Source organism: Scomber scombrus, chromosome 11 (genome assembly GCF_963691925.1).
Source record: "Scomber scombrus chromosome 11, fScoSco1.1, whole genome shotgun sequence".
NCBI lineage: Eukaryota > Metazoa > Chordata > Actinopteri > Scombriformes > Scombridae > Scomber > Scomber scombrus.
In genome coordinates, this window is record NC_084980.1 from 8,738,752 (window position 1) to 8,756,706 (window position 17,955).

At 39.5% G+C, this 17,955-nt stretch overlaps 1 protein-coding gene across 1 annotated transcript in view; it reads right to left on the bottom strand.

Moving 5' to 3' along the window:
• Positions 1–17,955, bottom strand: part of tmtopsa (teleost multiple tissue opsin a) — a 59,469-nt gene that overhangs the window by 12,705 nt on the left and 28,809 nt on the right. Inside the window, exon 3 of the mRNA XM_062429041.1 lies at positions 2,511–2,744. Within this exon, the coding sequence (XP_062285025.1) occupies positions 2,511–2,744 (234 nt within the window). The remainder of the gene's footprint in view (positions 1–2,510; positions 2,745–17,955) is intronic.

Sequence of the window (17,955 nt, forward strand, 5' to 3'; positions counted from 1 at the left end):
TTAATTTAAGTACCAGAAATGCTTGTTTTTAAACTTCAGTTCTTGGGCTTTGGGGCAGTTGTCAGCTTTTTGTCCATTTGCAGCCAGAGTAAACAAATTAAATGAGCAATTAAAACCTGGATTTTATGCTAATTCTGTTTTGAAATGTTTGAATCATTTACTGTACTCAGCTGTTGTAGATCGCTCTGGCACGGAACTGTAGCTACAGCGAAGCACGTGATTTCAACACAATCAATCATTGTGATACAAAACATCGAGAAATTAAGACCTAGTTTAAAGCAACTGAAACTCTCCATTAAACAATACTTGCCCTCTAAGCATATCCTTTTGGGGGCAAAACTGCATGAGGACTCCCACTAGTTAGGCTAATTTTCAGGAAAGGGAATCTTGGATCAATTTCAAGCATTGTTCTGGACTCTGGAAAGTGCTGTCTTGGCTGAACCTGAAATTGCTAAGTAAAAAGGCTCGAACTGAATGATTCAACAAAAATATGCTTGTTTGCATCAGTCCGTGGATTAAATTAAACAACACAAACAAGCAAGAATTGCATGATAAAGGTGATACTACTTTTAAGGTCTGCTGTGATTAATTATTTGGATACAAAGGCTTTGTGTGTCCCCTGGTCCTTAATCAATCATTTATATATATATATGTGTGTGTGAAGATATATACGTACACAGCTAGTTTATAATCAGACGTGGTTTTCTGCATGTTGGCCACTAGAGGTATAACACATTGACTGATGAAACACGTCTGATGTTGGAGTTCACTTCCGAATCTTAGCCGCATGTTGGCTTTCATCCTGTGTCCTGTGTCTCCGGCCCTCCGTCCAAAAATGCATGAGCGGGGCCCACAATGTCTATTTTAGTATCTGTTGGCCTAAAAAAAAGTGTCTTTTCTCTTCAGCTTGTGACAAGATGTATTGTCATGTCTTTGCAGGATTTGAGCTGTATGTGAACACAATTTTAAAAGTCCTGATGAAAGTATTTTTTCTCGATTAGCTTCTTTGCTACAAATTGTAAATACAATGAATGGCTATTGCTGAAAAAACGTATAAACATTACTCGCAATGAAGTTTGACTTCATGACTACCTGAAGGAATACACATTTAAATTCGTAACAGGATTGGGCGATTTCTACCGAACTGGCTTATGTCCAAAGTGACACATCACGATAGACAACGATATCCTTGTTCTACTGACTCTGTTTTTCCTTACTTTTCCTCCCTATAGCCTACTTCATTAAGTAAGCAAGCAATAAATAAAAAATAAGTTAATAAGTTTTTTATTTTAGCACAGACACTGAAATGATGATTTTTTTTTTGTTGTCTTTTTGTAATTCCAGTGTCTTTGGCTATTGTCAGTTTCCACGTGGTGTAGTTTACTGTGTGGCATGTAGATTTGATCCATACTAAATAAGTGTGTGTGTGTGTGTGTGTGTGTGTGTGTGTGTGTGTGTGGGTGGCAGGGTGCGCCCCAGTGTTGGTGTGGACGAGGGGTGTTGGAGGGCATTTTATAAATAACAATGTTATGATGGTAGAGGGTTCAGTGGTCGATAACTGTCAGCCATCAGCGATGGTGCAACACTAACTCATAATAAATAACACCATAAACTTTCACTGTTGCTTGTTTAATAATAAATATTTAATGTTATCAAGAGACACTTTGAGACATTTTTAGATTAAATTTTGAAGTCAAGTTTAAATAGGCTTTAAAGAGTGACTCACCACCCCTTTTAAATCGTTTTTGTAATGTTGTACAGGTGCACTCCAGCACATCATGACATCACTGTTGGGTGTGATAACCAGTGATCAATTGATACAGAGGTGGTTAGAGCCGTGATGGCCTTGAAACTTTTAACCATAGAAGTTTTTTTTTTTTTAGCTTTATGTACAATTATTCTTCAAAAATTATGTCTCAAGTATCACACTTTTTTTCGCAGAAGCTCCAGTGATAGCAGTGATCAGCCTAATGTGAAATGAGGATACCTGAGAGGGGGCTCTTGACATGGACTCATTGTGTCTGTTTTAATTTATGTCCTCATGAATAGAATATAGGAGTAGAGCAAATGAGCGTAACAATAGTCCCAGGCCACTAACAACAACAACAACTAAAGATAATAAGTGAAGGCTTCATAATAAGGCACATGTGGCCTGAGGTACTCTTATATGCCAACTTGGACAAGGTAGAAGGTTAGATAGGTTCACTTAAAACTGCATTGTACAAGCTTTAACATTTTTCTTCAAATCTGTAACAAATAGCTAGATTTAAATGAGAAAAAACACCTTATTCATCATTCACACACAAGTGTATAATTTAGATTATTCAGTGTCAAAAAGGCAGCGGTATAACATATGATAGGAATACAAAACACTGACTCATTTTCATTGTATCAAACTACCTTGAAAACAATGGAGACTACTGGTCTCAGTAGGTGAGATGACCTCAGCCTGTCACTCCCTGACAGCGAAAGATAAAAGGCACTGACCCCAGCTCCAGCCCCCTCCTCACCTGTTTATTCATGAAGACATAGATGACTGGGTTGATGACCGTGCTCGTCTTGGCCAGGACTGAAGGGATGATGCTCGCCTCGGGCGTGACCAACCCCGACGGCCCGAAGGTGGCCACCAGAGCCATGATGCCGTAAGGCAGCCAGCACAATAAGTAGCAGATCACCATAACCACCACCATGAATAACACGCGCTGCTCTCGTTTCCTGCTCATCGATGGATTGATCCCACTCACCTGGAGATAGCAAGGGAGAAAGAGGAGGAGGAGGGGATGATTAGAAATACGTTTTTAATGAGCTAGCAGTATCTTGTGATGATGCAATATTTTCAGGCATGTAGGTTTTTGAGTTTTGAGAGAGCTGTTAGAAAAGGAAGAGTGGAGTCTAGGAAATAAAAAAGAATACAAGCCAGATGGGTTGAAGTGAAAGATTGAAGTATATGGAGAGGTTGAGATGGAGCAGGAAACGCACACAGGTTAAATAAACTCATCTCACCATCCTCAGTGAGGAGTGAGACAGAGGCAACGGAAGAAGAAAGTGACAGACAGTACAGAGAGTGCTTTGTTAACACTGATCATTTAATTACCTGGAAGTCTTGACCTCATAAACAGTCATTTCTTAAATCAACACATGGACAAACACAGCATCTCATAAATTAAATGGTAATTCTGCTTGATTACATCTTGGATTTTATTTATTTATTTATTGTATTTTTGGTGGTTTTGGCCAACGCTCCTGTAATAATAACATCTCTCACCAAGTTAATTACTGAGACCTGGAAAAACTGCAGCAACGCTAAAAAGGAGTCCGCTGGAGCAGGAACACAAGTAGTCAGACAATTACACAGGTCTTAAATAAATCCCAGGGTTAAACGCATATATTTGGAAGAGAAAATGCTAAATTGTGTAGTGATGACCCAGAATGCTCATTATAAGCATCCATCACTGTTTGCACACCAACTACTGTATGTAGTTCAACTTTGACCTGCTATAGTAGTTGCACACTTGCAGTTTTAATTAGCCATGCTACTGGCATTAGTCCAACACATTTAATACTGAAGTATCTCAACAACTATTAGATGGACTGCCAAAACATTCTGTCCATGTATTCTTCTGACTTTTTGGTGGCACTATATGTGGTTTTTAGTGAAATGTCAGTGTTTGTGATAACTTTGCTTTTTATCTAGCACCATGAAACACACATAAATAGTGGCAGATGAATGGACGATGCATAATATCATGCTCTGACCATTTTAGACATTAACATGGATGGTGTGTGTGTGTGTTTAGTGAGTGTTCTTTGCTCATTTAACACACACTCACCTTCACATGGACACACTTGGATACTGATGAACACCCTTACTCTCCACAAACTTGAGCCGTGTCCATTTATATCTTTGCCTCGTAGCCATGTCGGCTGCTGTCGCTCATTTTCATTGCCATGGAGACACGCTGACAGGTAACCACTTTCAAAAAAAGCTCATGCAGTGGCAGGTTTTTTTTTTTTTCTGGGTAAGGGTGGTGGTGGTGGTGGTGGTCTGAGTTACACTTAATGAAAGTACATATGCTACACACACACACACACACACACACACACACATACATACACACACCCAAAGCAGGAAAACAAACATAAAAAGAAAAACTTAATGGGTCAGTGCTCAGTCATCATCACCCTGACAGCTAATCATGAAGAAAACTATTCCTTAAACAAACCTTCATAATTGTAAACATATATTTACTCGTATATGTCATGCTACACACATTGTGTACATATGTTGGCATGCTGGTCTATAGAATATGATAAAATATGTGACATTATGTTTATCTCCTCTCTTGCATTATTCAGCTCACATCACAGACCATGCTATAAACGTATGCATTCCTGTGTAGCCTACTCCTATGCTGTCACTCATACTGTGGCTTTTTCATGAATATACACATTAATAGGGCACTCAGCTTTCAGTAGACAGGCAGAGTGTTTGTATTACTGTCACAATATGACACAGAGAAAATAAATGCTTTTCCATTGTGGCAGACTAATCAAGCCATGCCAGTGATTGACAGCCTCTTTACATTCAGCTCATTTACCCCCAAGAAGCTCCCTCAGCTCTGCAAATGAGGGATTTAGTGTGTTCATATAAAACATGTTTAGACATTGTTATTTACACTGGAGTGCTTAGTTTAACTGCTTTCAAGCAAACTGTGTTATTGAGTTTATAAAAGTTACCATTTTTGTAATGTTTTAAAACAATTCAGGTAGAAGCACATGAATGTTGGCGTCTTACTTGCAACAATTTTGCTGGCTAAAGCTGTTGCTAGGTGATTTTATTGCCTTTCGCTAGCTAGCTTGTTAAGCTAACATTAACTCCATGAGTTGTTTGAAAACGCTGTCTCCAGCTTATTTTTTTATGTTTCAAGGTGAATATGCAAGTAATGGTGAAATATAGTGCGTGATAAGGAAAGCTATAAGATTAGACTGTTAGCTTGTTCTAACGTAACCCAGTTTAGCTCCTTAGCTTTCTTGGACTATCAAGAAAGAGGTATGGTGGTTACTCTAGTTTTTTCATACTTTCAAATGGCATGTTTATTTTAAATGTTATAAATTTTACTGTTTAAAATTAGGACTAACCACTGTGTTTAGCAAATGTAATTCTATCTATCATAATAAGTTTGGGTTAGTTTAAACTTCTCCAAAAACGTTAGCCTCGCTGACATTAGCCTAAAGTCTGATATAGTAGTATTCAGGTTTAGCGTCCACACAGAGACGTTATAGATATACTGTAAAATACATTTTAATTACATTTTTTGTCCATTAGTCAGATATTTTGTTAATTGTTCTGCTTTAGTTCATTATTATCTATAAAAGAGGAATCTATGACAGTTGTCAGCGATGCTATACGTCACCAGTCTGTACAGAGCTGTGTCACAGTTGTTGAGCTGAGAGTGTGTTGTACTTGCCGTTGTTATGTGAACTCGGGCTGCTTTGAAAAAAACAAAAATCGAAACAAACTAAGCCAAATGAACATATGCAGCACTGAGGAAAATAAAGTTGCTAAAAAAGAAGACAGAGTCCTTGTCTACTTAAGTGTGCAGCATAATGCTCATTGGTTGGACGTGGTTAACATATACAGCCATTAGAGCAGACAAAAACACCATTTGAAAGACAAGTCCATCATGCTCTAGCCTCTGGGACTATAACTTTGTTTGTTTTGACTCCCTTGATCTGCCATCAAATCTCTCAAATCTTGGCAGGGAAAGAGTAGGACAAAGAGTCCTTTAAACAAGATCTTCAGGACACAATTAGATTTGTCTAGTTTGTGTGAAAGAGGCTACTAAACTCAAAAAACTCAAACCCTAATACACATCTAACCTTTTACTCACCATAACAGCCAGTGTGTATAAACTTCCACACATCCTGCCAAGAGCTGAGGGACTGCTCAGTGCCATCTCTATAGCTCTCCCGACACAGTGGTTAAGCTCTCTTTTTTACTGCCTTTTCATGTTAAGTTGAAAGTTTTTAGAATTTATCCTTCTCAAAAAAAGGTTACCCATCATTTTGGCTCAGAAAAAAGTTTCATTTTTTAGTTTTGCTCTGCTCCCACCCTGTAGACTTCATCACATTGAAAAGGTGGTCGGTATTAGTTTCAATCCTGGCTCTGATTAAATAAATGAAGTGGCAGGGATGTGTTGAATGATTGCAATCAAAGGCTTGGTGGCTGCTAAAAGGAACTAGCTTTCTAATTGACTTCACTTACAGAGAATCCGTTTAATATGCTAAATAGCAAATCCCCAACGTCGTGCAATTAATATTTATGGTGTTGCGTCCGCGTAACGGCACAAATCTGTTGCAGCCTTTTGTCAAAATGTTGAAGACTACAAGCTCGGTAATGAGCATCAAAATAAACAGTAGGTTTTTGATGATGGACAACATGATGTTGCAGTGAGCAGGCAGTGAACTAACTGTTAACAATCAACCCTTTCTTTTTTTAGCTCAGCATCTTGACAGTTTGAAATAGAGTTGTAGATTATGGGCAGTGGTCCAATGCAGTTTTGAAACCCACAGACCGTGGATAGACATGTGGGATAGAATTCGTCAAGAATTGTTTGACGGGATAAGTTTGTAAAGAGAGAATATCTTCACATCCTTCACTGACTTAATTAAATAACCCATGGCTAATTTTCCTCTGCAGCGACAGAAGGAGCATTGTCTCCTCTTGAGTCCCCGGCAGGCTGTTATTCAGACATATCATCTGTTCAAGGTGTCCCATCTTGTAAATAGAATAAAGTTCAGAGTGTTGGTACATGAAATATCTTCATGCTTTCATAGTGTGTGCTTCTACTGTCACTTTCTGTTCATATTTGTAGTTTTCAGGTCCTGTCAGCACACACAAGTACATGTCAAAAATTGTAAATTAATGTTTGTTTGTGTGACTGTTTCCACCATAAAAACACTTAAAACATCACATTTGACAGATTATCTCTTGTGGTTGTGCGGAGAATGAAGCGATCAATGTGAGTAGTGTGATGTTTGTGTTGCAATACCCCCAACTCTCAATGTTGCTTTTAACCATAAGAACAGTCAATTTTTACCTTAACCAACTAGTTTAAGAGGTTTTCTGACATGTTTTGTTTGCTTCAAACAAACTCTGATATATATTCCCATTTAGTTTGGTTTGTTTGGGTGAGTATAATATCTGTCAGTCGAACTCTGATTCATTCTTAAGGACTCTGATGAGGATTGTTTGTGGTGTGAAAACAAAGCGGAACAACCACTGAATATCATTTTGTGATAGTAGATATGTGATTATGTCTGTATAAGCGATGTATGGCCAATATTTATGTATGATTATTTGGTAACCATGGTTACATTTGTGCGCAGAGAGGTGTGTTGAGCTTGTGTCCCTCTCCAACCACACATTAATTATCCTCATGTAATATTTTCTAACCATTGCCTCTTTTGTTTTGTCCTGTTAGGGTTCTGTACATCACTATTAGGCTCATGAATAATGGACACTAACAGCCTGTCTAACCAATCTGTCTGTCACACACACACAAACATGCAAATAACTGCATATGCATATGCACATTTATTAAGGCAGGACTAACACAACACTTTACACACACTATGTATATTTTAGTGCTATTTTACTGTTACTTCTACTGTTATTTTATTACTGTTGCTGCTGCAGTGTCGCAAAGCAGAAACCCAAGAATGTAGCTCTTATATATACTGTATATGTGTAATGGGATGTAACAATTAAAGAGTCTTGAATCTTGAATCTTATGATGTTCAAAGTCCAGCTGCAGTCTGAACTAATAAGGCTCATAATCATTTTTGTCTTCTGTTCATTCTTTTTGGCATCAGAGAACACAAGTAAGGTGTCGTAAAGTGCAGCATGTTCTCCTGTCATTTATCAGAAATTGATTTCTCCATGTGGGCGCATGAAGTGCTGATGATACAGGGTGACATCTCCAAAATTATCCAGGCAATGACTCATCTGTCAGTCTATATAACTTAACGTTTAAAGCTTGGTTACTTTGTAGGCGGACCAGAAATTAAACTTAAAGGCAACAATATGTAATTTCTTTCATTGGTCCGGATCAAATGAAATGAGCTACTGTACAGGGATAACAGTGCCTTTAGATGACTAAACTTAACCAAACTATAAACATACAGGTTGCAGATCAGATCATTTTTATAATTATTTTTGGAGTGGTAATATGAGTTTTGGGAGGCATCGTGATTAACAATACTGTCTGAATGATGGAGGCACTGAATCAGAAAACACCTACATTGGTCATTTTGCCAGCCAATGTCAATCAATGGTTTGGTTGAAGGACCGTGTGTGTGTGTGTGTGTGTGTGTGTGTGTGTGTGTGTGTGTGTGTGTGTGTGTGTGTGTGTGTGTGTGTGTGTGTGTGTGTGTGTGTGTGTGTGTGTGTGTGTGTGTGTGTGTGTGTGTGTGTGTGTGTGTGTGTGTGTATCACACTCAAAATTTAGAGCATTTGGCTGCAAAATTGACCTTGCTCAATGCCGTGGATCCACTACAGATGATTTATGTAAGTCAGTGCTACATGTAATAAACATTAGATGAGGTATCCAAACACAATGGTCCATTCTTACGAAATGAAGGGTGTAAAATTTCACTCCTTGTGTTCTCTGCTGGCTCACATCATTGAAATTGACATAGCACCTTCTGTTGGTCTTAATGTTTCAAATTGTGGTGATTTAAAGAGGCTTTTGAATCTGTGCACTGCAGCAGTCTTCCAGCTGTTTCTCTTGTACTGACGCCCAGTGTGTCATGTGACCTGCAATTTGGGCTTTGGCCACCGAGGCAAAATCAGGCCTATCCTTGTGTGATTATTTCTGATGCATTGTTTGTGTCAAGGGATAGTTTTTTTTGTTTGACTTTAAAATCAGAAAACACTTAAGTCAGTAGAAAATATTGCCATAGCAAAGTCAGCAGCTGAGGAAAGTGCTGAGCTCACGCAAGCTGCTGTCATCTAAAAGTTTACACCAACAAATGGATACCATGATGATTTTTTTCATGGTTCAATACCGTTCGTATTGAAAAACATATTTCTTTGTATTTTTCAGCAGGAGCATGATTGACACCCACCCCCCAAAAAAACAAAAATCTCTTAAATATTACAACTTGCTTACCCCTGAAGAATACAATATGTCACTGCATTTACAAGCCTAAATGCCTGTGTGTTTATTTTTCCGCTACACAGACGTTTTGCAACTCCGGATGACATTGAAGTTGACATTAAGAACCTGCTTTCAGTATGTGTCGAGCCTGTTGCTCCTCTGTGGGAAAAGGTTTTCTGCTGTCACACTGAAATCTTCTGTAGAAATTTCCTGTCTGAGAGCAAAGCCATCTATTCTAATCACAGCACGTCACATGTAAGAGGATGAATGATGGTATGTGAAGCGAGGGAGACAGATAAACTGGATTGTGTGCTATGTCACTTTAGCAATATAACGGTTACATATTACTTTGGGCATTTAGCTGTTCATATTACTTCTTCCAAAGAGGATCTTACAGTAAATGAGCAAGTTCCTATAGAAGCTTTTAATGGTACGAGTATGAAGTGAGCACTCACTGGGGTACATGATGTGCTTTTTTGAAGAAATAGAAAGAAAAAAAAGTGAAAGCCTTCTGACTGACGTGAGAAGTCCATGCCACCAGTGGAGAGATGCACATAAGTGGAGTCAAAAGAAGTGATGACCAGGTTGCCTCATGGTAGGGAATGTTTTGGGCAGAATTTAGAGTGCTTGATGGGCTGAGAGCTTTGCCACAGCTGCATTATTATAACCTTTGTTCAAGGAGAGAAAATATTGAAGGACATGCAAGAATTGAGAGAATCATGAATGAGTTTTGGTTTAAAAGAATACTTTAGTAGCCTGGCTGAATTGGTGTTGCAGTGGTCAAGGCGGGGGATGATTAAAGTTTGAGCAAAGCACCGGTCAGAGTCCTGGGCGAGGAAAGATCTGATTTGATGGATTTTTGGAACCTACATACTCGGTTCATGGCTGCATTGTGGGCTTTGTATGACAGTTCCCTGTCTAGAATTGAGTCTGGTCTCCTGCAGGTTTCAGGCAGGAGTCGACACAGTCTTGTCATTGATGATGGAAAGGACTAGTGGAGGGAAAACCACCCAACCTATGTATTTTTTAGTATTTTTAGTTTTCAAGGAGAATGGCTCACAGCCCTTTGTTAGCATATTCTGTGTGCTATATATATATATATATATATATATATATATATATATGTATTGACTTACACATTGGGTAAAGTTGAAATAGATAAATGAAATGCTTTGCAGCCAGAAATTAATTAAGTTGCTTTTGCTTCTTTCAGCAGTCTGCGAATGGCAAATATCTTCATTTAAAAAAAGAAAGAAAGAAGGATTTTCATTTCTCGAGCTGAAGCGAAGGTCCGGAGAGGAATGTACTGAGGTGAACATTTATATTGGTTCTACTTTGCCAGACAAACTTAATCAATAACAGAAAAATAGCAAAAGGGAACACGTTGACTCAATTTGGATTCGCTGCGTTCTGTTCTCTCCGCTGCCCTGTGGAGTCGGCCATAAAATTGGGTTTAATAGGACTGGGCATGAGGACAGGACACCGAAAACGCTGTTTTAATTGTGAAATACTGCCTCTACAGCTTGTCATTATTGTCTGCTCTAGATATAATAACACGACTACAATAACTGACACTAAAGCTTATTTTCACTTCTTAATGACCCTGGCAGGGTTCCTCTTCCATCTGTTTTTATACTCATTTAAACTTTCACTTAGAAACTTTAATCAAACATTAAATTTATCTCTACATTTGTACTTTACTTTGTTAGTTCAACTTCAACTGCTTTCATTTTTTACTTTTGAACTGACGATCGAGCCTCTCTTAGTGCTCACACGTCAACTGACACTTTCAATGCTTTCATTTCTGACTTTTTAAACTGAACGTTAGGCTTCAGCTGACACTTCAACACCTTTGAAGTCTCAGATCTTTAACTTCCAACAAAATTTTCATTGCTTAAACCTTAGCCAACACTTTAAAAGACGCTTTCAGTTCATTCACTTGAAGGGGCGTACGGGCCCATTTCAACTCACACTTCTAGTTCAAGCTAATCAATTGCACTTCAGCTAACATTTTAACACATTTCAGTGGTTGAACTTGAAGTGAACCTTCAGGTTTTTCAGCACTTCCAGTTCACACGACCTGAACTTTACTCAACGTTTACTTTTATAGTCACATTTCAACTTCATTTAGTTCCTACGCTTGATGTGAAATTTTTAATCCTTTTAACACTTCCATTTGAACTTGTATCAGTTTTGTATTTTGACTGAAGCTTAAAACCACAACTTTGACTGTTTCAGTGATGTTTCAAACTTTCAGCTGCAAAATGTCAGTGGTAGATGTACATTTTCTTCAGAAATTCAGCTTTTTCTATTTTTATATATGAAGTTTGTGATGTCGATATTTAAAGAATAATAAATCCTGTTTGATGCAGTTTTCATGAGTATGAGATACATTAAAGAAACATCAAGATACCCCATAAAGTAATCTAAAAACTAAAAATATATATCTAAAAGTTGGTGAATAAAGTCCTGTATTTCGCCAAATTAAACTCCAAATCTCTATTTCCATCACAATAACCGGTTATGGTTCAAAAATGAGATTTTCAGGAACACCAGATTATTCTTCGTTGAAGGTATGTAGTGAAGGGAAAACAGCAGTTTCTGTCAAAGCATACAGTACATGAAGGGGAGGGAATGACGATAATAAGCAGTGTGGTATTTCAGGCCTGGCGTGCAATTGTTATTCTATGTTGTTAATGTAATGTCTTAAGCCTAATAACACACCCACAGGATCAGATCAGCTTCTTTTTTTATCAGTGTAATCAAATAGTCTCCTCAGTTTAATATCGGAGAGTAGAGCTACAAGCAGTTCTTTGAGGTTAAACTCCAAAAGATTGAAATCCCATCTTTCACATACCTGTTCATATAAGTGATTCCCAAGATGAATTTCAATCAGTTTACTCTGTTCCTCTGACAAAATAAACTTAACATAGACATACTATCATAAGGGTGTTAACAACATATAATATTATAAATGGACTGTACTTAATATAGGGATCCATTCTCCATCCCTTGTCCATGATCCAAGAGTTTGTGTGTGTCACTCTAACACTAAAATATCTTATATGAATTATAATGTCAACATTTACCCGTTATTTTCTCTGGAATTTGAATAAGTAAGATACAACAGAAATAGGTCGCATTTGTTCAGAGTTCGTAATGAGAACACCAAATTTCAAACTTTACATTCCCACTGTAGATTAAAGAAATCCACTGACCTGTAGTCCATATTGTGATTGAACAAAAGCCAATGGGACAGGTTTTACCAGTTCTTGATGCACCTTTTCAGTAGTTTTATAAATGCATTTTTCCCCATTGAGTGTATCCAGTAATGTGGATGTGTAAAGAAAGCCAAAGTGTATATTTGCATCCCGGAGCGTCTTTTTCTTATCTGAACTATAGCAGCATATTGCTGTTGTATCTCCACGGGAAGATCCTGGAATATGTAGAAAGGTTTTCTGTGCCACTGTAATACTGTCTTGGCCTTTGCTTCTTTGAGGATATGTTGTCAATCACTCCAGTTCAGCATGTGAACAGTATACAGTCTCTGTGGTTTCGATGGGCCCGGTCATGGTCGCAGGGTTCAATGTTTCCGCTCTATTTCTGGTACCTCGTCTGACTCGTTGAGATCCGATATGTATCTGAGAATCACTGTCATTCTTTACCAAGGTCAGAAGAACCCATAAACACTGGGTTAATCCTTCTGCCTCCTTCCAGGTAAGATTCTAGTTTTTAGCTGTTGTACTTCTTTGGAAAGGTACTGGGTCATTTTAGTATGTCTTCGAAGTCTTCTCAACTGCCGATTCACTATACTATACTGTATTCTCCACTTAGAGCTTGAGAGTCTTTTTCAGACTCCTTAAACTTTCATTGAAGGCATCGACGATTTTTTAACATCAGCAAACTGCTTCAGAAGTTCCCGTGCCCACACTGGAAGTATCTCCCCGGTTGTTCCTTCCTCCCATTTGGCGTCTCTTTCTGTCCTATTGTTGGTCTTGTCTTCCGAAAAAGCCATTTTCTCTCATTCATTCATGCATTTATTGTTAACAATGCTTCTTCTCAAATTTCTCTTATATAATTTATCAGGTAATTTATACATGCAAAATAGTCAGGTCTGTGCTGTGAACGCTCAGACTTATATATACTAATAAATCAACACACAACTCTGACCGTGCTTCCATTTCAGAAACTCCACTGACGGGGAGTGCTCAGTCATTACAAAGAATTTAATGATTAATGTTACACACTCTACAATACTCTCTTTGTGCTCTGTTATCAGCCATCCACTGTTTGAGTTTCATCCTCACAGTTTCATCTGTTCAAGTTCTGCTCTCTCTTGTTTCCTTCTTTAAAAAGGTCTCTTTATTTTCCTTTGTCCCTCCCGTCTTATCAAGAAGATGTTCTGGCTGTTTCCACATCTGCCCTTTCTCTCAGCTTCAGCCCTCGCACAAATGTAGCGGTTTTCACACACCGATATCTATAATTGTATCATGAAAAGCAGATTGAAGCAGAGCAATAATGACATTCAACACAAAAAAAATGGTCCCTGGCCTGCAGGTTACACACAGATAACAGGAATATTCTTGTTCATAATGACTGGCGTTGACCCAGAATTACACCACAATCACACCAGACGACCCCCAACCCTTCCACGCCCGCACACCCTCAACCATATTTGCTCACTCTGTGTTCTTAATTAATCCACATAATCAGTTAATTTGGAGTCTTCAGGCTGGATAACTGGATTACACGGATGAAGCGTGCGGCTGCCAGACTGGCTGCTGAAAATCACCTCAGCTCTGGGAGGCTGGAGGCAGCATTTGCCTCCTGTGCTCTAGCCCCAGCTGTTGCCTGCCCTCCTCCCAGCCTGCAGCAGCACCAGACACTGGCTATTAGACTGTGAGATTAGTTGTGGCGATGCAACTGAAAGCGAGCGGCATGAGCCAGACATGGGCGTGAGAACGGAGAGCGGAAGGTAGAGTGGAGAGAGAAAGGGAGAGTGAGATATAGCGGAGAGAGCTTATTTGAGAGGTAAAAGATTACAAGTGGAAGGAATAGGATTGGTGCAGTAGAGAGAAATAAGAGAGGTGGGATGGGGGAGTTAATTTCCCAGAGGGGGAGAGATGGAGGCATATAGGGGAGGTGGTGCAAACAGGTACATTTATAACTGATTTAATTTGACGGAGACTCCTGTGAGTCCTATTGTGAATGGCAAATCAGCAGAGGCTAAAGTGCTGTTTGATTAATTTGAAGTTTCCCCTCTCCCACTCTGTCTGTCCTCATTCTGGGCATTTGTTGTGGGAGTTTGCTCCATGTTCTTATCAGCAGGTGAAGCCTCCAGCTTAGCCAGCGTTTTCCTGGCTAGAAACAAAAGTTTGGCAGCTGCAGCCACATTTGCCTCGCCAGTTACACAAACACGTGTCCAAATTTAAAACAGTAGTCTGTCGTGAAAGTGCTCGTCGCCACATAACCTTCTCTAACTGTCTCACAGTTAGTGCGCACACCCTCAGAGACTCCTGAGAAAGAGAGACCTAAGCCAGATCATTTGAAGCAATTAGTATCTACTGCGCCATGAGGATTTTTTTTGGAGGAATGCACTGTCAACACTGGTGAAAACTCCTGGGAGATGTGAGCTGGAACGGCTTTGCAACACTACACCACCTCACCCAGGAAAGATTAGAAGCAATTTTCTCAGTGCCTGTACTGTAAATTCTGACTCGATATTTACTTCTGTCTTTTACACTAAACTTTTTGCCGTTTTCAAGTGTGTAAATCAGCTGCCTCTAATAGCCCAAACTTATCTTGTGACTACTGAATGTCAATCAATCAGTCGGTCAATCATGTTTAGATGCCACGTTATCATATAAGGTATATTCACGGGGAAAGATAATCCTACCTGTTCCTTCAATTCATGGATTAAACAAAGTTTTCCGAATGTCATTGTGATCACCGGTGCTATAGTTAGCACATAGACCCTGTTTATACCTGGTATTAACTTACATCTTGAGTAATCCGATCACCCATGGACATTGCTAAATACAAGTGTAAACGACCACCAAGACGCATTGTGATCCGATCACTCAAACCACTTGCTGAGGTGGTCTGGGACGTATCTGTCCACATATCTTTTGTAGTGTAACTGTTAATGTGTCCAGACGTGTCCCTGGCAAAGACGTAACATTAAAATAAGTCATCATGCAGGACGTGGTGATTATTTTGGTAAACGGTTTAAAGAATTGAGAGTAGCACAGATGTATGTGGTTGGAGTCATTTGAACAGTTGGAATAAGTCTGCACTAAAAACAAATCTGACACTTGTCTGACTGATCTAATAACTGTGAGCGTGGCCCTTTGACCTTCTAGCAGAAGTGACGAAGGCAGCAACAAAATCTGGACACAAATGGTCAGCGATGTGAACAGCAAAGTGTCTCGACTGTCCGCTTGTGATCTGAGATGCATGTAAATGCCAGGTGTAAACAAGGTCATAGTCCTGCTGCTTTCTTGGTGTTCACAAGCTTAAAAGCCCTCCAGATGTCATGCTCTGAAAGGGTGATAGGTGTGAAAGGTGCACCCACCCTTCCATTAACCTCTGCTTCAGCTGTTTCAGACTAAAGTTATGTGGCGAGGAACAAAATAGGAGATATATGACAGTAACTTTATTTAATGAGGAAGAAACATATGAACTTCTAATGCCACGGCTCTTGACTCGCATGCCTCACATAACTGACACATAGTTTTTGTATTTGATCATTTATTAAACACAAGCATATCGTGTGTCGCTGTGAAAACACCCCGGCTTCTGTTGGAAAGCTGGGGGATTTACAAGACCTACAGTACAGACACTGTAAATGTAATTAAAGTGACACATTTTGTTTCAGGCATCGCCGTAATCAGAAGCTTAAAAGTTCAACTTCAGCATATGATTTTTTTCCCCCCGTTGGCGCGGCTTTGACAGCAGAAACAGCAGCGTGATATCAAAGCTAAGTCAAATCCTGGCACTAGAACATGAGCACTTCAGAAAACTACGTCCTCACCAATCTGATCACACTTTTCGCCCTTCCATCATGTTTCTCACACTTCTCCACCCGCTTTTGCCACAGGGAGGGAGGGAAAGTCACTGAGACAAGACGTTCATTTAATGCCTAGAGTCACATGAAAACATGTCAGTGATTGCAAGAGTGACATCTCTCCTCTGAAAATGACTTCCTCAAAGTGGGTGAGAGAGCGTCTCTTGAAGCCAATCAGCTGTACACAGCTCCGGTTGTATGCTGCTAGTACTTTAGGGCTTGCACACAAACACACACACAGTACAGAAATATACGCTCAGATCTATACACACACTCTGCATACAAATACAGACTCAAGAGCATCCATATATTCAAATATACACCTGGATAAACATAAGGCTCAACTCCAACACATCATTTTTACATTTAAACACACACCTGAGCACCCAGGTAAGTAATCAGACAGCACACGCACACACCCAAACACACAACGCCCTGAAGAGAAAAAGACACAGGCGTAGCACTTTTGACTAGCTTGTTGTGCCTCAGCATTCCAGCTCCTGAGTCGGCCCGGCTGTTCTGCCAGCGCAGTTGTTGGCTGCTAAACATGATTGATCGCAGGATTTGTGTCTGCTGCATTAGTTCTGTACACCGCCCGCCTCCTGTGGCCTGCCAAACACTACGCTTGCCTGTCGCCTATCAAAGGGCCTCTCTCAGCAAGAATCCTCAACGCTCCACTGAGTTGCTTTACAAACACTCACTGTCCTCCTCCTCCCTGCCTCTCCATCCCGCTCACCGCCTCGCCGTCATGTCGAGGTGCTTGCAAGGTCGCACAGAAAAAAAAGGGCATGATTGTAACTTTTATTGAATGAGGGAAAGTCAAGTAAATGTGTAAAATGGCGGGGAATAAACATCACCAGCTGCTTTCCACAGACAAACAACTTGTAAGGGGAAAGAATCAGGAACCGCATTGAGGGTCTGCTAGGGTAATTCAGGGGCGAATGTAGTGAATTGAAAGTTGGTGTGGAGAAATGTGTGTGTGTACGCTCAGATAGTGTCAGGACATTCATTTTCGTTTGGAATAACAACACTCCGAGGACCTAAGGGAGAGGGGAGCACTGTAGAAGCGGTGTGAAATTGACTAGTTGAATTGTAGACCTAAAGGCTTTTTTTTCTTCTCTTTTTCACGGTTAGATTGCTTTTGGTAACGTCTGGAGATCCTGTCTCTTGTCCTGCCTCCTGGAACTCTAAAGAGACACTAGATTGAGAGGAGGAAAAAAGAAACATCTTGGAACTGATTTTCTCATCCGATGTCAAAAGTACAAAATCAATCATGTCTGCTGGTAGCAGGCAAGGTGGCAAATGGGAGTTAATAGCTGAACTTAGTTAACTGAAATAAAAATAAAAATAATAGTTTAAAAAATGAAGAATGGAAAACATACTAAAACTAAACTGAATTGAAGATAAAATCAGCTTCGTTTTCATTGTCGTTTTGTTTTCTCCCTCCATTTTTACTGTCCTGTTCAGTTTCACTTCTTGAGATAACAGGCTTGTTCCAGTAGGTGGCAGCATAGCAGAAGCTAGCTGCTGATTAAAGCACAAGAAGAAGATGCTTGACATGCAATTTACGATTTTCTAGAAATGGCTAAAGTTCCAGGCAGATACCTGAAAACGTAAAAAACTAAATAAAAACTAGTCACTTCCTCAAAATAGAAAACAACTGAAACAACTTAATCACTTGTTAAACTAACTAAAACTAAACTGAAATAAAAAAGCAAACTGAAAAAC